This window comes from Pangasianodon hypophthalmus, chromosome 4 (genome assembly GCF_027358585.1).
Source record: "Pangasianodon hypophthalmus isolate fPanHyp1 chromosome 4, fPanHyp1.pri, whole genome shotgun sequence".
Classification (NCBI taxonomy): Eukaryota; Metazoa; Chordata; class Actinopteri; order Siluriformes; family Pangasiidae; genus Pangasianodon; species Pangasianodon hypophthalmus.
The window spans coordinates 13,863,925-13,886,489 of NC_069713.1; the positions used below are offsets into that span (position 1 = coordinate 13,863,925).

Below are 22,565 nucleotides of genomic sequence, written 5' to 3' on the forward strand. Positions count from 1 at the left end.
ACACACACACACAGAGAGAGCACAAATTCTTAGCACAAGTCTATATATCTTTTTGCTTAAAGACTTACACAAAACCCATTACATAGCAAAATATGTAGGTTTGCTAACAAAATGCCAGCAAAACAGCAGTCACATTTAAAATATTTTCAGTTATATTTTACTGAACATAAACAATTTTTTAAACAGTGAAAATTAATATTGTGGTAAAGAAATAGATTTTAATGTCCAGACAGCTTCTCAATATTGTAATATATAATCAGTACTGATGATATTCACAATCTTCTCAGAAAACTATATTATGATGTAATTCATCACAATATTGATATCACATACTGTAGGAAGATGCTACTTTACAGGAACATTCTTCCCTGAGACAAACAGTGCTCCTAGGGTCATGATGGTCCTCTACAATTATGTTCCTCTAATTAAAGGTACAAAAGACATAACCTTGATGGTATCACTAGTGACAAGTGTTTGTACCATAAAGTCTACCTTTTTTTTTTCCTGAGATTGTTTAGTCTGGGGTTCTCAAACTTTTTTGTAGCCAGAGACCTCTTTAACTCACTTATTACAAATTTATTTTATGAACATAATTTAACTATTTATATACTAATGATATAAATATTAGGCTCTTTGTTGAAATTTGTACAGTGCATTTTGTGCTATTGGTTGGAGTCATAAAGGCTTTTATTTATGAACTTTTTACTGACAAACCAAATTAGGTCCATGCTGATATTACCTATTTTTGAGTTATTGAGGTTCAGATTAAACCCATTGTGATTCATGAGACCAGTCACACCGGCTAATAACTACGAGAACTCCACTCATAAATATAAATAACTTTGATGATGGTGAGTTGTGATTTCTACTGCTGTAAGTGTAATATATACTCTGCTAAAAAAAATTAAAGGAACACTTTGAAGACATATCAGATCTCAATGGGGAAAAATATCATGCTGGATATCTATACTGATATGGACTGGGTAATGTGTTAGGAACGAAAGGATGCCACATCGTTTGATGGAAATGAAAATTATCAACCTGCAGAGGGCTGAATTCAAAGACACCCCGAAAATCAAAGTGAAAAAATGATGCAGCAGGCTAGTCCATTTTGCTGAAATTTCATTGCAGCAACTCAAAATGGTACTCAGTAGTTTGTATGGCCCCCACGTGCTTGTATGCATGCCTGACAACGTCGGGGCATGCTCCTAATGAGACGACGGATGGTGTCCTGGGGTATTTCCTCCCAGATCTGGACCAGGGCATCACTGAGCTCCTGGACAGTCTGAGGTGCAACCTGGCGGCGTCGGATGGACCGAAACATAATGTCCCAGAGGTGTTCTATTGGATTTAGGTCAAGCGAGCGTGGGGGCTATTCAATGGTATCAATTCCTTCATCCTCCAGGAATTGTCAGACCCTATGCTGGTGCAGTGGGTCCTGGGTTCCTCCTGGTGCACGAACCCAGGACCCACTGCACCAGCATAGGGTCTGACAATGGGTCCAAGGGTTTCATCCCGATACCTAATGGCAGTCAGGGTGCCATTGTCTTGCCTGTAGAGGTCTGTGTCCCCCTCCATGTATATGCCTCCTGAGACCATCACTGACCCATCACCAAACCGGTCATGCTGAACGATGTTACAGGCAGCATAACGTTCTCCACGGCTTCTCCAGACCCTTTCACGTCTGTCATATGTGGTCAGGGTGAACCTGCTCTCATCTGTGAAAAGCACAGGGCGCCGTGGCGGACCTGCCAATTCTGGTGTTTTAATGGCAAATGCCAGTTGAGCTCCTCGGTGCCGGGCAGTGTGCACATGGCCCACTAGAGGACGTCGGGCCTTCAGACCACCCTCATGAACTCAGTTTCTGATTGTTTGGTCAGAGACATTCACACCAGTGGCCTGCTGGAGGTCATTTTGTAGGGCTCTGGCAGTGCTCATCCTGTTCCTCCTTGCACAAAGGAGCAGATACCGGTCCTGCTGATGGGTTAAGGACCTTCTACAGCCCTGTCCAGCTCTCCTAGAGTAATTGCCTGTCTCCTGGAATCTCCTCCATGCTCTTGAGACTGTGCTGGGAGACACAGCAAACCTTCTGGCAATGGCACGAATTGATGTGCATTCCTGGAGGAGTTGGACTGCCTGTGCAACCTCTGTAGGGTCCAGGTATCGCCTCATGCTACCAGTCGTGACACTGACCCTGGCCAAATGCAAAACTAGTGAAAAACAGTCAGAAAAGATGAGTAGGGAAAAAATGTCAGTGGCCTCCACCTGTAAAACCATTACTGTTTTGGGGGTCGTCTCACTGTTGCCCATCTAGTGCATCTGTTGTTAATTTCATTAACACCAAAGCAGCTGAAACTGATTAACCCCCTCTGCTACTTAACTGACCAGATCAATATCCCAAGAGTTTAATTGATTTGATGCTATACTCTGATTTAAAAAGTGTTCCTTTAATTTTTTTGAGCAGTATACACATACATATATATATATATATATATATATATATATATATATATATATATATATATATATATATATATATATATATATATATATATATATATATATATATATATATATATATATATATATATATATGTGTGTGTCATAGACCCCTGACTATGCTTTACAGAGCCCACTTTGAGGATCACTGGTATATTCCAGCCCTAACTGTGTCCTAACTTACCTGTGGCATGTTGACAGACACTACTGCAGTATCGCCTACTGCCTTGTCCTTGTTCTTATTTCTCTCAAATAATTAAATATATTGCTGTTCCGGGTTTTTCATTTTTTTTTTTTTTCTTCTTAATGAAATCGACACTGTGTGCTGCACTGCTTTATGTGAATCCAGGGCTGCTCTGTTAGTAGCGCTGAGGAGAGATTATCGTGTCCCGTGACCGGTAGACATGGTGCTGGACGCGGAAGTGCACTCCCGAGTGAGCTGCCTGGAGGCTGGACACGAGTCCACACACACACACACACACACACACACACACACACACACACACACACACACACACACAGAGAGAGCGGCAGAGAAACGGAGATTAGCGGGATGCTGGGCTAGAGACAGAATGTCCTATACCGCATACCACCGTACTAAAGAGTGCCAAAGTAGGGCGCGTGTTATTCTAGCTGCTAGTTACTACTATATACTGTAGCCAGTATGCGGTATGAGCCGAAGCTCTGGAGTTTGCGCTAGCAGGGAATTCCGGGGACGTGCTGTAACGTGACGTGTGTGTGTGTGAGAGAGAGAGTGAGTGAGTGAGCGAGCGTGGGTGTGGGTGTGTGTGTATGTGTGTCGGGGGGGGGCGTTAAGTAACATCAGCACTTGTCCCTTTAAAACCTGGCGTCACTCTGAGCGCAATCTGATCCCGGCGCTCTGTGTGTGTGTTCTCGACAGCAAAGACTGGCCAAACGTCAACACAAAGTAATCGCTCTCACACACACACACACACACACACACCCTCTCCTGACATCAGCTCACAGAATAACTGTTAAGCAAGGGCAGTGTAGGACGCGTGAAGCCTGTCGGGGATTGCTGTTAGCGGGCAGGCTGCGTGATATTCTGCGTGATATTCTGCGTGATACTCCGGGAGCATCGCGGATCTGCCGCGGGGAAGCCGAGCCGGAGTCTCAGTGCTGTCGTTCATTCAGGGCCGCTCCGAGGCTGGAGCTGAGAGTTTGGGAGCGGTTTTGTTGTTTTTAGGGAGAAGCTCTCCTTCTCCCCGGATTGGATCACCGCGGAGAGCACTGGTAACTCAAGCGCTTTTGTTTGAATGGGTTTTATTTGATCATTCATAATTCAATCATTTCCCGGTCGTCGCCTACGTGTGAGTCATTCAGGACTAATCAAAAGTGCCTACCGGAACATTAAACTCGTGGAAAGTAAAAAGCTCTTTATTCAACAGATCGAGTCGAGCTTTGTGTGCTGAGCACTGACGAGCTTCACGCCTTAAGGTCGTACAGGACAAGTTTTCCAGCAGAGGTAAGTCCTTTCAGTTCTCTCTGAAATGTACTCGGTCTCTGTGGTGGTGCTGGTGCTGTTGTTTACTTGTAAATTGCAGTGTTATTTGACCATAGTTAAGATTTAAAGAGGCACACTCGAGCACACTGAGTCTCAATGAGTGTGTTGTAGTAACTAGAACAGTTGAAGCTTCGCTTTACGACACCGGAAGCTCCAGGAACTGTCCCTTTAACCCGTCCCTTTCTGGATACAATTAAAGCCGACTGGATTTAAAACACTGAAACATGGATGACAGTGACAGTGCCACTTCTCACTTCTGTGTGTTAGTTCATCTGAATATACACAATACAGTGGGTTAAGCGGAGTGTGTGTTTGAGTTTAGCTGGTTAGTGATTGTGAAGCCGGTGTGACCACGTGTCTGTGGGGGGCGGGATGGAGGACTGGCTTAGGAGAAGAGAAGGAGAGGAAGAAGCTGCTTGGTCTTTGTGTGCAGCTGTAGGCAGGGCTAAAGCAGGAGGCGTGGAGCACACAGGCAACGTGGGCAGGCACATGAAATGAATGGAGTGCCTGGGCAGCTTTTTACGCACACAAAGCCCATTTCTCAAAGCACATCATTTGCATCATCCTACTACAACCACAGAGTTGGGGATTTGGAGTTTTTTGACCCATACGGTTGTGTGTAGGCTTCTGTTCTCAGAAGTTTCCTGTGGCTAGGGAAATTATTCCAAATACACAAAATAGTCTGTTCCTAACTGTTGGCTTCATTTGTGCCACTCTGTTCCCATGACACCATTGTGGAGTGATAGACACATGGCAGTGCTTTTTCGTGGGCTTGGTCATTTACAGCATGTCATAAAGACTTCACGCGTAAAACTGGGCTGCACAAGTGGGGAGACCCCTTTGAACACGGCCGTCTGATCAGTCAGAGCGATCCACACCAAAACAAGGGGCTGTGTTTACTTCTCTTTGAAGTGGTGACGAGGTTCAGGGCTGTAAAGTTAAGAGTAGGAGCAGCTGCCGAGAATTGCTGCTTCTGATGTGCTTTGCTCTTTCCCGAGTCCAACAAGATGAAGGAGTGAATGAATGAACCATCAGTTTATTAAAACTGTAGGCTTTTGTTGTAAATGGACAGTGTGCTGAAATGTGCTGTTGAGAGAGAATGTTTTTGGTTTCGTTTGTGAATGAGAGTAATTCCATGTTGCGATTGGTTTGAGGAATGTAGGCATGATGCTGAGGTTGGGATAGGTGATTTAACAAAGACATCATGAAATTTTTCTAATAAAGTTCCAACAAAATGGTGGAGCCATACTATGAAACATAAGATGAAAAGGAAGAAAAATAAAGCCAAATTGGTACAGAAGTAGATTTAATGTCCAATCTGGTAAGTAACAATGAAGTTACTATAGCGCCGACACTAACAATACCCACAATACTCCAAAAAAATATATCATATTAATATTCGAGAATAACAGTATCCTATTAACATATTGTCCCACCCTGTGTTCAGGCGTGTGACTGATAAGGTGGAGTGGAGTGGAGTGGGAATGTGTAGGATAGGGGTGGGTGTGTGAGTGTGTGGTCTGATGAGTAAAGGTTTGTGGGCTTGACAGTTTGATTAGTCAGCTCATTCTGATGCCTCCTTTTTGACTGGGAGTGAGGGATTTAAACTGCGTGTTAGAGAAAGTGTACATGATTCATTGACCCCTTACCTCCACTCAGAGGTTTATATGGTTCAAAATCAGAATATACTAAAGTAGATGTACTGTGAAATATGATAGTGTGTACTGTGCTTCCCTTAAAAACTGTCAGCCCTTTAACCTAAATGTGTGGATGTGTTAGGATTACCTTTTCATGATAACTTTATTTTTAAATCATATATTCCTTGCTATTGAGATATTTCTGGTTAACTGAAAGAGTCGTAGTGATCAAGTAAACAGCATGTGTATGAACACGCACGCATGACTCACATGCACGTAAGAAGAAATGATACTTTCACACCGCCTTGGATTTTCCTTTGTCACCTTATTTGGCTTGAATTACCTCACTTTTTGATAAAAATCCAGCGGAGCATGCTCGAGAAACTGAGGGAGGAGCAGTGAAACTAGAGTAGGTGGGACTGGAAAGAGGGAGAGAGTGAGAGTGACGGAAATAAATACAGTCATGTTTTAGTGAAACAGTAAAGGAGGAGAAAGATCTCTGTGAGCAGTGCGTAAGAGAGCGATGTGCTGGCGATTTGCGCAATAATCGTGGGGGAGACATCACTGAGGAGGGATTGTTTTCCAGTATCACAAACACACACACAAACACATTCTCTCAAACCTCCTCGTCTCTCCCTCTGTCTGTATCTCAGTTCATTTTAAAAGCAAGACTCTATATTTGGTCAGTAACTTGATTGTCTGGTTTGAATGTGTGTGGAATGTTTTGAATTGCTCAGAGATGTCACTGTCTTTCACCATTGTCCACATCTCTCCAACTTTCTGAGCGTCAGACTGCACTGCTTCGGCTTTAGCTGGCTACCATAGCAACCGTTGCCTTGGAGACAGAGTCCAAGGCCCAGCTTTCGTTCGTTATGTTTATTTTGTTCTTTTTTTTGGATAACTGGTCTGTGCATTAGTCTGTTTGTGCATCATGCAGTGGTTTCTGGGAAATAAGGGTTGCTGTAGGAGGGGGATTTTGGGGGGCTGATCATGTGAGGACACGCTCACACACACAGATGTTGAGCATCACTCTGTTCCAGGAAATGAGGCAGTAGACTTTTTAGGGTAATAGATTTCAATAACAAGTGTAAGCAACTGATCACCATGTTCCAATGGATGAAAAACATCACTAATTTTCTCTGAAAGTTCTAGACATGAACTTGGTGAAACTTACAGGCAGATGGTTTCACACACAGATGGTCACGAACGCCACTTTGCAGACTTTGTGTGCTAGACATTCACACATTGAGTCACCGCTCTATACATGTGCACACACTCTTATCACGACACACTCTCTTATTCCCACAGACTGGCTGTTTGTGTGTAACGTCTTTTGGTTCTTTGAACATTTTGTCTCTTTCATTCTGAGTGTAATTACTCTGAGAGTTAACTGATTATAGCAATATCTCCTAGAGCCCATCATATAGGATATACTGTGAGCAACAAATAAAAGGGAAAAACTGGTGGCTCTGTTGTGCTGTGAGGGGTGTTTTACTGTCGTACTTTGGGTCCACTTGTTCCATTAGAGGGAAGGTCACTGCAAATCAATGCAAACTTATTCTGACTGATCACCTTTATTCTATGAAGAAACTTTTCTATCCTGATTGGAGTGGTCTCTACGAAGATGCCCCTGCCCCCATCCACAGAGAACACTGAATGAGTATGATGGTATGGGTAAATCATATGCTATGACCTTCACAGTCACTAGATCTCAACCCAACTGAACATCTATGGACATTTTCAAACCAGCGTGTTAGACAGCACTCTCTAACACCATCATCAAAACAATAATTGAGGGAATATCTTTAGATGGATGTGTGGCATAAATGGCAAGGCACACTAAAGCTGTTCTGGCAGCTAGTGGTTGCGTGACACTTTGAGTACACTTTATGTTACTTTTTCCTTTAATTTGTTAATACATTATATCAGCTTTCATCCTTTTGAGATTTGAGAGCCAAAAGGGAAAATCATTCATATGAAACACACACACTGCTACTGTTCCACAGGATGTTAGTAAGTATGTTCACCCTGCCCCTTTAGGCTTCCTCCCCCTTTTGGGAGGCCCACTTCCTGTTGCTCTGATCAGACAGGAAGTTGTCGTCAGACACTCTCTCTTTTTGTTCTGCTTTTTGCTCACTGTCATTGTGATTCTCATTCATGAACTACATTCTTTCTTACTATTACATTCCCACATGTTGTAACAGTTAAAGATGAGAAAAGCACAACAATTTGTGGACGTCACATTTGCTCACACCTGAGTTTTAAAATGTCAGTAGTATCTCATCAAGATAAAAAAACCCCACCTTTTAGCCATTTTTTAATCTCTAAACATGTGTGCTGTAGATGTTTTTGTGTGAATGCAATCAGCTTTATGATTCATCCTGTTTGTCAATCATTCTGTTACCTCTTTCTCAGATAATGGTGTGACTAATTTTGTCTGCTGTCTTATCTGGTAGAGTGTTTACTACAAAGACAGCCCTAAATATGGGTCATTTACTACTAACCACACCACAGTGCTAAGAAAAGAATTGTGTTTTCCTACATAGAAGCTTCATATATGCCAGGCAAGCATTTTCTCGATCAGAAAAAAGGTCAGCTAAGTTTTCATGCTGCTCAGTTCACTTATTGTAAAAATACATATAAACACATTTGAACCTTGAAGTTACTTTTCTGTGAACACCACTGTGAAGGGTCCAATTGTACATGACTGTTTACTTACTGCATGTTTTGCTGAGTCTATCCAGGAAAGAACAAGGGGAAAACAGTGATAGGAAGTAGGTTGAGGGTTATTCAGTAAACACTGTATTACACTTTGTATAATAAGGGAAAAGTTCACCAATTTAAAACAAGAAAATATCTTTTGTTCTACTGACATTCAGAGTATAGTTCAATAGGTACCAGCTCAAAACCAGTTTGTAGTATGTGTGTCCTAAGCTGAACTGCCTTTCTGGATCAGGATGTACACTCACTGTGTGTGGGTGTGTGGGCATGTGGGCTTGAACACAGTGAGGGCATCATGATGATGCTCCAATTGACATCACCAGCGTTGTAGGACACACACAAACACGCGCACACACACACACACACACACACAGACACACACACACACACACACACACACACACACACAATGAGAGAAAGAGAAATGTTTCGTGTTTGATCTCTATCTGAGGCCTGTTACATAATGGTCAAATGTGGACATTCACCCACAAGCTTCTTCTACACAAGACCATGCCTGTTCTCTCTCTTTGCCTACTTCTCATTCTCTCTCTCTCGCTCTCTCTCGCTCTCTCACTTATCTTTCCTCGTTCCTCCTTTCATCACTTTCCTATTTTCATTGCATCCTTTTGTGTTCTCTCAGGTTCTGTTATATTCATTTCTTTTTAGTTTCCTCTCCAGTCTGACCTGATTAGTTCTCAAGGTTAAATGCCTATTTAATTGTTTTAGAAAGCTAATTTGAGGTTACTGTGTGATATAGCATTAGTCAGTATTTGAGATTTCTTTGATTGGTCATGTATGGTTGGTTGGCCACCTTCACCTGTAACCTTGTGCCTAATTTGGTACGAGCCCCCAAAAATCTGAATATCGAAACATAAAACAAATAGTTAATATAGTTTACTGTTAAAAATGTATTAATGTCATTCACTGTAACAGTGCATTAGGAAAGAGTCTTGACATATTAGCTAGTCTTATAGTCTTACACAATTTGGGGCTATAATGTCTCAAAACCACACAAGTAACCACACCATAGATAATCGCTTCTAAACTTTGTTACTAATCTCACTCACGCTAACCATTTTCTCTCTAAATTCTGGCTAAATGTTTTGGCTCAGGAATCCCCGATTCGGCACAACCATAAAAAACCCAATCTGTTTACCTCACATCCTGTTTGTATGAGCAGAACAATACGCCAAAGCCGAGTTTGATGACATAATACTTTGAGAAATTCCCGACGCTGTCACTTTCAGTGGTCGCCCCCAATCACCTGACCGTAAAAAGCATGAAAGTGTGTCATGGGCGGAGTCTTTTGGGGTAAACCCTGTAGTCTCCATTATCTGACTCACAGGGGTTTCCCCAGTTATGCTTCAAACACATGCATATACACACAATATTAAAAATGGTGCTTGATAGCAGAAGGCTAGTGTTGTCTGTTTTGGTCCCTTATTCTGTCTTATGACTCTTTCATGTCATCTACTACAAGCATTAGATAAGTTATCATAACATTTCACTGGATGTAAGCTAAAACAGTATGTGTCTGTATTTTGGCCTTTCACTATTGTGCTTTTAAAGATAATATGCTTCAATGGAAATTATTCTGTGTGATGATTAAGTCATAAGAAGATGTGGCTAAGTTTAAAGTAGGTTCATCTAGCATGTAGGAGCTGAGATTTGGTTCTTTTGGTTATTCAGTGTGAGGTGTCATTGAGAACCTGACTTTTCTGCATGTAAGCAGATTCTGGACTAGTTTCAGCAGTGAGTAAGCTGTGCGTAGTCTATTAATACCCTCTGACTAAATGGGACTCCAGTCACTCACTTCCTCCGTCTGTCTTTTGTGCATGTCTTTCTTTGTATCACTTAACCTAGAAACGGATACACGCACATGATAACATTAACCTAGAAACATGTACATGCACACAAAAAACACATTTACATTTCTATTTTGCTCTGAACCCAGAAACCCTTAACACTGCTCTTCCTCTCCCCACTGAATTGCTCATGTGATAGTTGGCTTTTGTACCCCAAGCCTTTCCTCTCTGGCCATATAACACAACTGCTCTCACAGTTTTTGGGGTTTTTTTGTGCCTTCATTTTGGGATTTTCAGAAAAAATGTAAACAGAATCCTGAAATAAAAGAAACCAATCAGACCCACTGTATGACAATACTGTAATCCATTTTTCTTTAAAGATTCTTGAAGTTATGATGATTACAGGTTTACAAAGGCTTTTTAATAGTAGCAACTGCACCTTTAAATAAAGGGGAAAAAATAAATTTAAAAAAATTCTAGCAGATTGAGTTTATTAGTCAACTGATTTGTTCTGAGTTGTGTATAGTGTAGATGATCGATGGTCAAATCTTAAACACCAATAATTTGAAGAGCTGAAATGGGGGAAAAAAGTGAAAATGATAATCCAAATGATCTCCTCTTTGCAGTAATTTCAGCCAGTGTAATTCAGCAATATGACTTGCCAACAGTCACAGATATTCGCACACACTAGATGCTAAATTGAGAGGTAGAAAATCGTGACTGTGTGTGTTCCCTGAGCCTTGAGACCTAGACAACAGCTTACTGTGAAATAGTAGGAGCAGCATTGAACAGCAGCGTCACGACTATTTCTGTCTTTCCCAGATCCTAAAATATCACAGAGGATTTGAAATAGCACAGAACACAGAGAACCATAGAGAATGGGAGGTAATGTGGGCAGTGCAGGCTCAAACCACACACACACACACACACACACACACACTGATTGGGTCTGCTGAACAATGATGTGTCATCCATACACTTGCTGTGTGTGTGCATGTGTCACAGCTATCTTCGAATACAACATGGTGTAAATGTTGAAAAAGAGTGCCTCATATGTAAAAATTTGTTTTAATTTGCTCACTTTCGTGTGTGTGTGTGTGTGTGTGTGTGTGTGTGTGTGTGTGTGTGTGAGTGAGAGAGATGGTCATATAGGAAGGAGTGTGTGGGTGTTTGATATGAAGACGTCCAGTTCTCTCCCAGGAGAGTGCTGTAATTTTAGATTTTTAGACCATCTTTAGATCGTGTATTTTAGACTTTATACACTCAGTCCATCCCTTTCAGCACTTCTATTGTTTACTCATACTACCCATCTCTCTCTCACTCCCCCCTCCCATTCACCCTCTTTCTCAAAAATATGCCTGGCCTAATAAGATTAGCATTGGTGTCTTTCTTGTTATACATATAAATACACACAGGAGTAGAACACCACCACACAGTTAAAGCTCAGCAGAAGGCTATAAGCTTACACAAGTGTGCGAACACACACACACACACCACACACACACACACACACACACACACACACACACCACACACACACCACACACACTGCTGGCTAGGCTCCAAAGGGCCCACTGCTTCTCTCTCCTCCCTGTTTCTCTCTCACTTGCTGTGCCAGGAGGCCCCAGGAAGGTTTATAATGACCTCAGTACACTCTTCCTATAGGTGAACTCCCACTAGTCCATCTGTGCTCCACTCAGACACACACTCACACTCTCACACGCTTACTGCCCCCTATATGCTGCTTGCAGTAATAACACTGCTGAGACTTTCTTTGTTGAGATCAACAATGATTTGATAAACTGAGATAATTTGACACTGGTTAATTTAAAGACACCTTGTATTATTTTTTCATTTGGTTACTTATTGTATATTTTGAATATATGTTTCATAGAGGATGTTAAATAGTGGCATTTAAAAATATCTGTCGCCATGTCATCTGCATAGGACAGTGCTGATGAGCCAGCTACAAAACTCTTATCAGTCTCTGTGACACTCTTACTGATGTACATTTCTGATGCATTGGTCTACACAAGACAATTCTGACATGCATCTATAATTGAGATGTTTCCTCTTACAATCCTGCCAGCTAAACAAACGGATTATATTTGTATAAACTTTTTTCCAAGTTATCTTTTTGCTGTTTTTTTTTTTTTTTTTTTTTTTTTTTTTTTTTTTTTTTTTAAACCTCTTCCCCAACACTTGTTAACAGCTTCATCAAACTTCTATGAAGTGTTTTTAATGAATGTTGTTTGAGTTGTATATGGTCTTCAATTCTGTTAATTTCTAAATTGGTGTATTTTTTGTTGTTTCTTTCTACAGTTATCCAAACAGCTTGTGAGTGCTGGTGTGTGGCCCTCTTTCTGCTACTGTGGAGGGCTACACGCACACAGCTAGTGTGGTAAGTAACTAAAATCAACACACATGCCAAAACGTGTAGAGTCTTTTTATGTTTTTGCACTTACTCAAGTTTTTAAAGCTCAAAGACATTAGTTGATGTGGGAGGCAAGTAAAGTGTGAGGGCTTAATTCTCTTATTCTACTTTTAATATATTTTATGTTTTTAACAAAACATACTCTACATATTCCTCCAATGTTTTAACAAGTTAGATTAGCTGTGATTTTTATTGGGAGAGCAGTTTTTACTCTTAGTTTCTCGAGTAATTAATACTAGCATTGGTTTATAATATTACCAGTTTTATAATATTATCTTAAGTTTAGCTAAGATCTAAAATGATCTACTAGAAAGCAATTATACTGTATTTGGTAATGTTCATAAAAATATAGTTATAGTATAATCTATGATTCTACTTTTTATAATTTAGAATTTTCCTGTATATAAAAAGATGATAATCATTTATGTTGCAGGCTGGATGCATCACACCGTGGAACAATTTGGCGCACGCAGCTCACGGGACCCTTTCCCTCTGGATGGATTCAACCGGGGACCATGGACTCCCGTGGGTGGTCGTGCCTGGCCTCCTCCTTCCAGGTAGCTACACCAATGTATCTCTTATTAGCACGCACCTGTACAAAGACAACCAGTGTTTGTCTTCAGGTTGATCCCATTTTTATCATATATAAATACTCAAAATTTCTGAAAGGGAAATCTTTTTTTCCAAAATGGTTAATGATTCAGAACATCCTGCGATTTGTTGCTATTACACATTCTGTATCTTCTTACAGGTGCTCACCTGGTGGTCAACCTCAGTTTCTTCCTCACCTCCCACCCAGTCACATGTCAGGAATAAACCATCCAAGTAAAATTTACAACAGTGGGTGAGTTTTTGAGCACGTACATTGTTACAGTTTACCCAGTGTTAAATAAAATCTTACCCAAAATTGTGTCTGTGTCCGCAGGCCACTGGCACGTGGAGGGGAAAAGCTGGACCTATCTCAGGCCTTGTTGCCAGGGTTACACAGGGATCTCCGGGTGCCCCCAGTCTCTCCCCGGCCATGGGAACTAGTTTGTCAGCAGTATGAGCCATTGCCCAGTGATGATCATGCCCGTTTGCACAACGGATACAATGCTGGACCGTCTGCACACCTCACAGCCCGAGCCAACCAGTTGTTAAAGGTAAGAAAAGTATAATATTGCAGTGCTTTGCCATTACTAATATATATATATATAGGTATACTGTCTGCCTGTATAGCGTGAGCTCATCACAGTTGCTTTGCAAAGTTCTCTCAAATTTTGTTCTAAAAAAAAAAAAACAAGTTCATACAAGAAAAAAGATCTATAAAGCTACACTTTATAATAGTTTTTTTTTCATCTCAGCTTTGAAGGATGGTATGTACATGAATGTTTAAATGTTGCCCTCTTTCTCCCAGTATGGTCCCACTCCTTTGCAACATAGTTCCAGGCCCATGCCTCCAATCCCAGACTTGTGGGAACAGTCTCAACAACAGCAGCAACAACCACCCAGGGGCCCTTACTCTCATCCTGGCCAGTTAAAACGGCCAGCACCCCCTCTGGGAGAGCACTCGGTCATCCAGCACACCCCTCTTTCCCTAAACAGGCCTAATGAGGACTGTCCCAGCCCAAGCAAGAGGAAGAGGAGTTCTGACTCAGATCAGGTAGGGAGCACCACCTAAGAAGATCAATAAAAAAAAACCTGCATATTTCACTTAGAGTTGGTATGCACGACGTTCAGTTTTAGAACACTTAGTAACCTATCAAGGATGTTTAACTTATGCTGGTAATGGGTTACTATGTGTGGTGCTTGCTTTAGTGCTTGAAAATTTCTGTTTGTCTTTTGTAGCGCATGATAGGCACCCACCAATACTCAGGCTCAGTGGGAACTTCACTGCCCTTGCTGCAGCAGCCTCAGTCACATTATCCTCCTCTGCAAAAGGGGGCAACAACTTGGACCCCAGTAGAATGCAAGACGGACCACAATGAGTTTCAGGTCAGTAAAATTTTAAACTGATTAAGATTCTGTATCCTCTGCACTTTATTTTATTTCAGATTTATATATGATTTGCTTTATAGCACAATGTTAATTTGGTGTCAAATATGTCCATTCATCTAATATTTTCATTTATCTCATTGTCTGTTTACAGGACTTGTGCAAACAAGACATAGGTGACTGCAGCTACAAACAGTTCCCATCCTCCAAACCTTCACCCATCTCTCCACCTCCCATCACTTCCACCAGGGGCTATGAACAAGGCCGTGGTCCTCCGCCCCAACCCCTTAAGCCTTCTCAATCAACACAATCTCTGGGGTCCTCCTCTCACAATGTCCGCCTCCACCAAACATTCCCCTTCCCTGACAGCAAGCCTTCTGCTCAGACTCCTGGGGAGCACCAGGTCATTCCCACCCACAAAGTGCATCCTTCTGGGATGAGGTCTACTGGCAGCCATGCACCCATGCCACATCCTTCATCGTCCTTGGCTGATAGAGAACGCCCTGTCCCCACACCAGCACACCACACCGCAGTGCCTTACAGCCACCCCAAATTCCAGCCCCATCCAAGGCTGGTTTCCACCACCAGCCCCTCTTCCAACAGTGGGACACAGGCCGCAGCACCTCAATGCAACCCTCATAAGCCGTGGAGGAACCAGATCAAACATGATAACCAGGCCTCAGTGAGTGTACAATTCAGAAGAAAATAGTTGGACATAGCCAGGAACTAAATATACAATGTCCACGCATATTTAATGAAATATCTGTCAGCTAAATTATGGTTTTATTAAAATCAATGTATGGTTTTATATGTTTATAATCTTATCTGTTTCCCTCTAGGAGCTGGGTCCTTATCGCAGATCAGTGGACTCTCAGGTTTCCTCTTCATCTCTGCAGCAACAGCAGAGTAGAACTGGGCAAAATCAGGATGAAGGCACCTCTCAGGCTCGGGCACCAGTCATCACCTCCACAATGCCTTCCTTGGAACCTTCAGGTCCTCCTTGTTCTGTGGGACTCTACAGTAGTGTGGACACTGTACCCACCATGAGCTCAGTGAACCCTACTAATGGTTCTGCGGTCAGCACTGTTAAAAGCTGGGAGACTGCAGACCCTTCAGCGCTAGTCTCAAACCCCAGTCCGACTCCATCTGCACAAGGTCTCCCACACCAGGAATATCAGAGAGCCCAATCTGGCACCACAAGCCATCCAAACCACCAACAAAAGGCAAAAATTCAGCATCAGGAACACTATCTACCCCACCAAGGGCAGGACAGACCCCATTACACCCCTAAAGTGTCCTCAGCTCCTTCCTCTCTCAGCTCAGGGTTTCAGAGATCAGGTAATAGTGTCATCACCAGCAAGTCCACTGACAACCTCTTGCAGGCTGCAAGTTCACCCCTTCATCACACACAGCCTGCAGTGTCCATCACTGTGAACACAGCCCCTCAACAACAGTCTGACTCTTTGCATCATGAACTGCCTCACCAGGCAGCCCCAGTCTTATCTCAGGTGCCACCTGCCCAAACATATCAAAGGCCATGTCATCAACCTACCATCTCTAGCCCCCAGTCCATTGAGGAAGCACTCGAAAAGCTTGATGCTGAGCTTCAGGACCATATGCGAGCTGAAGAGAGAAGGAAGGAACAGGAGGAAGAAGAGAGAAAACACAACAGGGAGAGTAACAAAGTAAGAAACAAGAAGTTAAATGAGGAGTCTGCAACTGAGAATCTGGAGAGCTTGCTGAAAAATAATGCTACTGATCCACCCCCTCCATGTCTGTCTCCAGCCATTACACCTTCCACGGTTTCACCCCCAACCCAGACATCTCCACCTTTTCCCTGGCTGAGCAGGGGAGGTGTGCCTACACGTCAGCTGGCAACTGGTGCAAATCCTGTAGAAAGGTCTCGACCACCTCCTCTCACCCCTCAAACAGACTATGCCCGTGAAAAGCAGAGACAGAGAGAGCAATGGAATGCTTCGGTCACTCCTACTTCACAGAATACCTCAGGGATTCCGACATCTATATATTCCTCCAAACCTGTCCCAACAGATTCTTCAAATAAAACAATACAGACAACCTCCTGTTCATCCAAAGTCTCTACCATGCAGAAGAGCTCTCATAACATCAAGGCTGTGGGTTCTGTCTCAAACCCTCCAAACCTGCGAGAACCCCCCAAACTCTACCAGGCTTTTCCCAGGGACACTCTACCATCTTCCTCACCAAAAGACACAAGTCAAGCCAATCTCCACAAGCAGGTAAGTGGCGGGCTAGGCAGTTTAGGCAGCACTGCCAGTAGCTCCAGTGGGGATTCAGATAGTGCCCAGTTTGAAGAGGAACCATCCGAGCTCTTGCCTGATGGTTTGGCAAACATTATGAAGATGTTGGATGAGTCCATTAAGAAGGAGGAGGAACTATACTCTGGCCAGAGTGGTGGGCAGCCTGACCCAGAGCTACCATTTTCTCTTACAATGGCACCCATTAAGAGTTATTCGTTTGCCCCTGACCTCATGCCTGCCCTGAAACAACCATCTACAGATGATTATTCAACTGACACCCATGCTAGCCCACCTGTCCTGAGTCGTCAGGGATCTTTGGCATCCCCTTGCAGCCGTACGTCTTCGCTTGAAGAAGAGGAGGATACACTAAAAATAATCCAAAAATCTGACAGCACTGTCAGTACTCAATCTCAAGATAGTGGTGGCATCACAGGAAGTAGTTATCGCCATAGTGACTTGGCCAAGCTTTATGGACTATCAGAGGGAGTGAAGAGTGAGTGTGAGGAGGAGGAGGAGGAAGAGGCAGAACAAGAAGACGATACACCTTCCTGTTCTCCACCACCTATGAGGCCACACCTACATCAGACGGGTGTGAACAGCATGTTTAAAAACTTAGCCTCTGTGCTGGAGAGGCAGAAGTATGCCTACCGTGGAGGACCATTTGGTCGACCACCTCCTTCAGCTCTGGTAGGAGTGAAGTACTCTTCATCACTTTCACTGGGCCCAGATATCTGCAGACAACAAAGCACTTCTCCTACATCAGGCTCAACCAATCACCCAGACTTTAGCCATCAAGCTCAACCCTCAATGAATTCTACCTCCGAACAAACCTATTCTCTCTCACCATCAGGATCAACACCAGAAAGAAAAGGAGATGTTATAGTCTGCCAGTCGGATCTCTCTGGATGTGAGGAGGAAGACGGATTGAGAAAGGGGCTGATGGATGAAGAAGATCCTAGTATTGTAAAGGACTCCACAGAGGTAGAGAGGAAGCCCAAGCTCACAACAATCTCAGAATCATCGCTTGCAGAGCTGGGTCGTAGTTGTGAGGTTATGCTAAATCGACACAATCTCCCCTCAATGGCATCATCAGACCACAATAAGAAACAGATGCTGAACATACCTGAGAAAGACAGGAAGAGAGAGCGGGACTGTAACCAGGAGAAGAAACACAAACGCAGCAGCAGTAGCAGAAAACATGAGGAAAGGAAAGAGAAAAAGAAAAAACACAGAGAAAAACAAGAAAATATGTCCCTGTCTTCTTCATCAAGCTCAAGCCGAAGGCACAAGGAGGGAAAACCACACAAAGAAAGAAGGGGCCACATAGACAGTCAGAAAAAGGAGCTCTGGGAGAAAGAACGAGAAGGAGAGAAAAAGAAAAAAAAAGAGGAAGGAGGTGAAAAAGAGGAATGGGTATGCCGGAACAAGGAGAAGAGTTTTAAGGCAGGAAGTTCTTTACTGGATCATACATCATCTTCACCTGCATTGGGTTCTGCAGACTTTCAGAAGTTAAAGGCTCTGACAGATGGTCCACCCAAAGAGCTGAAGATTCGTCTGATAAAAGTGGAAAGTGGAGATAGAGAAACCTTCATTGCCTCTGAAGTTGAGGAGAAGAGAATTCCGCTCGGGGAGATCACCATCAAAAACACAGCCAGTGAAATCATCAGATCGTGCAAGTGAGTGATAGTCACAGTTGTTAAATATAAGTATTCTTAGTAACTTAGTTAACTTGCTATGACAGTTAGAAATCATGACCCTAAGGATCCAGTCAATTATCAGTTATCAATGACCAGTACATGGCAAGTGTACATATAACAAAAACTACTGCTATGCTGAGGATTACTTTGACTTTGACTACAGGCAAAATGAATATTAAACCAAGACTTATATTGGTTTCAGGGGTGCCCGCATTAAGGGGAAATTCAAGGAGTCCTATCTACTTCCAACTTTGTCTGTGAAACCTGTTATGACCATGGAGCATCTGATCCCACGGGAAAAGCTCAACCCTCCTACACCCAGTATCTATGTAAGTGTATCATAAACGAAAACACATGGGCTTTGTTTTGGTGCAGTTGTTGGTACATAAAATAAATGGCTGAATGCTACAAATACAGGATAGACAGTAGCCATATATACTTTAAAAAAGGCAAAATAGTATTTTGGTCTTGATATTTTGCCATTTTCCAATACAGCTGGAGAGCAAGAGGGATGCTTTCTCTCCTGTCCTGCTTCAGTTCTGCACAGACCCCAAGAACCCCATTACTGTCATCAGAGGACTAGCGGGCTCTCTCAGACTGAGTGAGTACCACACAAAGTGCAGCATCAGTATGTGACATCTTGGCAAGGAGTTCAATATTCAAAAATTTTTTTCCCCTTTTGATTTTTCTCTGGATACAGATTTGGGTCTCTTCTCCACAAAGTCGCTGGTGGAGGCAAATGGAGAACATGCAGTGGAGGTGAGAACTCAGGTGCAGCAGCCAGCTGATGAGAACTGGGATCCCAGTGGCACTGGGCAAATCTGGCCATGCGAGAGCAGCCGATCACACACCACCATAGCCAAATATGCCCAGTACCAGGCCTCCAGCTTCCAGGAAAGCCTACAGGTCAGACTAACTTTTTAATGTTTCGGAGTAACATTAGTCATTTTCTTTTGATCATAACACTGAATCATATTTTCAAGTATTTGTTCAGTCAAAATCAGTTTTGTTTGTCTGCTCCCACAGGAAGAGAAAGGCAGTGATGATGAAGATTATGATGATGAAGTTGAGAAGAAACCTGTCATTAACTCAGACAGCACAGGCAGCAACTCCACAATCTCAGGCTCGAGGTATAAATAAGGTTATTAAAATAGACAATTTGAAGGATGTTTATCAGCCAATATTGAGATCTCATAGAGTACAAACTCTTTATTTTATAGCTTTAGTTAATAACCCTTCCATGCATTCTTTCCTGTGCTTTATCTCAGCTCAGAGCAGAAACCTGTGGGTAAAATCATCAAATTTGGTACTAACATTGACCTCTCTGATCCCAAGAGGTAAGAAAACGACTTGTTTATAGTATCTTATATTTATGTCGTACTAAAAAAAGCTATGGAAGATTTGGTTCTAGAGACCTCAACTAGTCTAGCAATTTACACTCTTAATACACATCCAATACATCAAGAACCATTTGACACATTTTTGAACCAAAGGATGTTGGACATGTAAAACTACTTCATGTAATAAATTAACATTTTTAGCTTTGGTCCTCATGTACAATAGTTTGTATTCCTGCTATTAAACACATATGTTTTGTTTGCTTTCAGGTGGAAGCCCCAGCTACAGGAGCTGCAGAAGTTGCCAGCATTCATGCGTGTGTCCTCTAGTGGGAATATGCTCAGTCATGTAGGCCACACCATCCTAGGCATGAACAGTGTACAGCTTTACATGAAGGTCCCTGGCAGTCGCACACCAGGTGGGTGTTTACATGTGTGTGTTTTAATGACAGATACTCTGAGTTGCCAGTTTAATATGTACACTCTGCTTTGTCTACATTCATTGGTGATTTTATCAGGTAAATCTGGGTCAAATTTTGGTGGAGGCAATTATTACACCTACTTGTTGCTATGTTGCTCTTTTGATTAAGGGACACAGTCGAGCACACGTTCCCAACCCTTCTGCTGGAGTATCACATGTTCTGCATATTTTACTGTTTTTCCTGCTCCCTATACACTTGATTCACGTAATCAGCTAAACGTCCTTTCCTGAGTTGAAGTGATAGAGCAGGGAAAATATTTGCAGGACAGGGGTAATCCAGGATCAGGGTTGGGAACATGTGCTGTAGAATATGTGAGTGTGCAGTTGGTGTATTATAAAGTGCACATAAATGGTAGGTGTACCTAATAAACTGCCAACCCAGTATACAGTAAATGTTAACTAGATAAAAGAAATAGGTGTATTGTTGGGCTTGCGATTAATATGTATGTATCTATGCTCATATGCATATTCATAGGTCACCAGGAGAATAATAATTTCTGCTCTGTGAACATTAACATTGGCCCTGGAGACTGTGAGTGGTTTGCTGTCCATGAAAACTACTGGGAATCCATCAGCAATATATGTGAGAAGTAAGAAACCAAGTTATTCAATGAAATCACTGACTCAGCATTATCACCATGCAAGTTCTCTTGAAGAGTTGGACCAAATATTTGAAAATGACGAATATCATCCTAGCATTTTAGATTAACTCTGCCTAATGTAATTCTCTGCTTATGATGGATATGCGCTCCTTTTGAAGAAAATCAAATTAAGTAATAGAAAATTAGGTTTAACCCATTTCAAATAACCAAGTTCACACACATTTGGCTCTGGTTTTGGGTTCATCCATTAGAAATATTATCTGATTAATTTCATTTTTTTCCATTATCACTTTCAGGCATGGAGTAGATTATTTGACTGGCTCATGGTGGCCAGTGTTGGAAGATCTCTACAGCTCCAATATTCCAGTGTACCGCTTCATCCAGAGGCCTGGAGACTTGGTGTGGATCAATGCAGGCACCGTGCACTGGGTCCAGGCTGTGGGTTGGTGCAATAACATTGCATGGAACGTGGGTCCACTGAATGGTAAGTGGCCCCGTAGCGCCCAGGCTAGGTATAAATAATAGTAGTGGGCATCTAGGGAATCTGTGTTAATGGAGTCAGATAAAACACATGTAAAGACACAATAATTCAGTAACTCTTCAGAAGCCTTTCTTTTGCTCGCTTGTCACTGTGTACATGTTATTGTGCTTTAAGCGTACCAGTATCAGTTGGCTTTGGAAAGGTTTGAATGGAATGAGGTGAAGAAGGTCAAGTCCATCGTGCCCATGATCCACGTTTCCTGGAATGTCGCCCGCACAGTTAAAATTACAGACCCCGACACTTACAAGATGATTAAGTGAGTATCTGCCATATATGGTCACTTCTATAAGTAACATCAGATTGCCTACTGGTGTGTAATTTGAAGTGGTTCTGTGTAAGGTAGTAAGCATATTTCAATAAGGTGTTTAAGTCAGATGTAAGGATATTAAATATCCCTAAATCATACATACTGTACCCTGAGTCTGAACCATACTTGATACCTTTCTTATCCATTCTCAGACACTGTCTCCTGCAGTCCCTGAAGCACATTCAAATTCTGAGAGACCAGCTGGTAGCTGCAGGGAAGAAGATCTCTTACCAGAGCAGAGTAAAAGACGAACCAGCCTACTATTGCAATGAGTGTGATGTAAGTATTTTAGTGTGCTTATTCACTGTCCTCATACTGTAATCTAGAACCAATTGAGAACATACATTTGATTTGCAACTATGAGGGTCTATATCAGGGGTCAACAACTGGCAGACTGCAGTCCACATGTGGACCCAGCATAATATTTTATCAGACTGAAATGAGTACTGTAGTACTTTAAAATACTGTAGCAGGGCTGATAAACCTGTGAAAAAACTGACTTTAGTTCAGCAACTTCAGTTTTCTAAACATGAACCAGCTCAGAGTCTGTAGCACATCCTGTGATGTGGCCAAATACATGCATTTATGTAAAGTATTTAGCTGAAGGCAGCTTATCCAGAGACTAGTTACAGGGCTAGAAATATAAACTCAGAAAGTGGCTTTGTTTAGAGAACAAAATCTCTTTGGAGAAGTACTTTGTTGTGTGTAGATATCTGGGCCCAATAAAAG

The 22,565-nt window shown here is 42.3% G+C and overlaps 1 protein-coding gene across 7 annotated transcripts in view; it reads left to right on the plus strand.

Annotated features, from left to right (window-relative positions):
* kdm6ba (lysine (K)-specific demethylase 6B, a) overlaps positions 1 to 22,565 on the plus strand; it is an 83,304-nt gene that overhangs the window by 56,119 nt on the left and 4,620 nt on the right. For 2 of the 7 annotated variants that reach the window (XM_034303611.2, XM_026936937.3), the window contains 18 exons: positions 12,510 to 12,588; positions 13,055 to 13,178; positions 13,373 to 13,465; positions 13,547 to 13,763; positions 14,018 to 14,263; positions 14,449 to 14,595; positions 14,750 to 15,277; positions 15,435 to 18,547; positions 18,771 to 18,897; positions 19,064 to 19,169; positions 19,269 to 19,474; positions 19,595 to 19,698; positions 19,837 to 19,905; positions 20,176 to 20,324; positions 20,862 to 20,976; positions 21,285 to 21,472; positions 21,644 to 21,785; positions 21,989 to 22,115. In XM_034303611.2, coding sequence (XP_034159502.2) covers positions 13,060 to 13,178; positions 13,373 to 13,465; positions 13,547 to 13,763; positions 14,018 to 14,263; positions 14,449 to 14,595; positions 14,750 to 15,277; positions 15,435 to 18,547; positions 18,771 to 18,897; positions 19,064 to 19,169; positions 19,269 to 19,474; positions 19,595 to 19,698; positions 19,837 to 19,905; positions 20,176 to 20,324; positions 20,862 to 20,976; positions 21,285 to 21,472; positions 21,644 to 21,785; positions 21,989 to 22,115 — 5,796 coding nt within the window. In that variant the 5' untranslated portion in view covers positions 12,510 to 12,588; positions 13,055 to 13,059. Of the gene's footprint in view, positions 1 to 3,019; positions 3,754 to 3,908; positions 3,986 to 12,509; positions 12,589 to 13,054; positions 13,179 to 13,372; positions 13,466 to 13,546; positions 13,764 to 14,017; positions 14,264 to 14,448; positions 14,596 to 14,749; positions 15,278 to 15,434; positions 18,548 to 18,770; positions 18,898 to 19,063; positions 19,170 to 19,268; positions 19,475 to 19,594; positions 19,699 to 19,836; positions 19,906 to 20,175; positions 20,325 to 20,861; positions 20,977 to 21,284; positions 21,473 to 21,643; positions 21,786 to 21,988; positions 22,116 to 22,565 lie in introns of those variants that run through there. The other 5 variants (XM_026936936.3, XM_034303610.2, XM_053233436.1 and 2 more) reach the window with 5 other exon arrangements.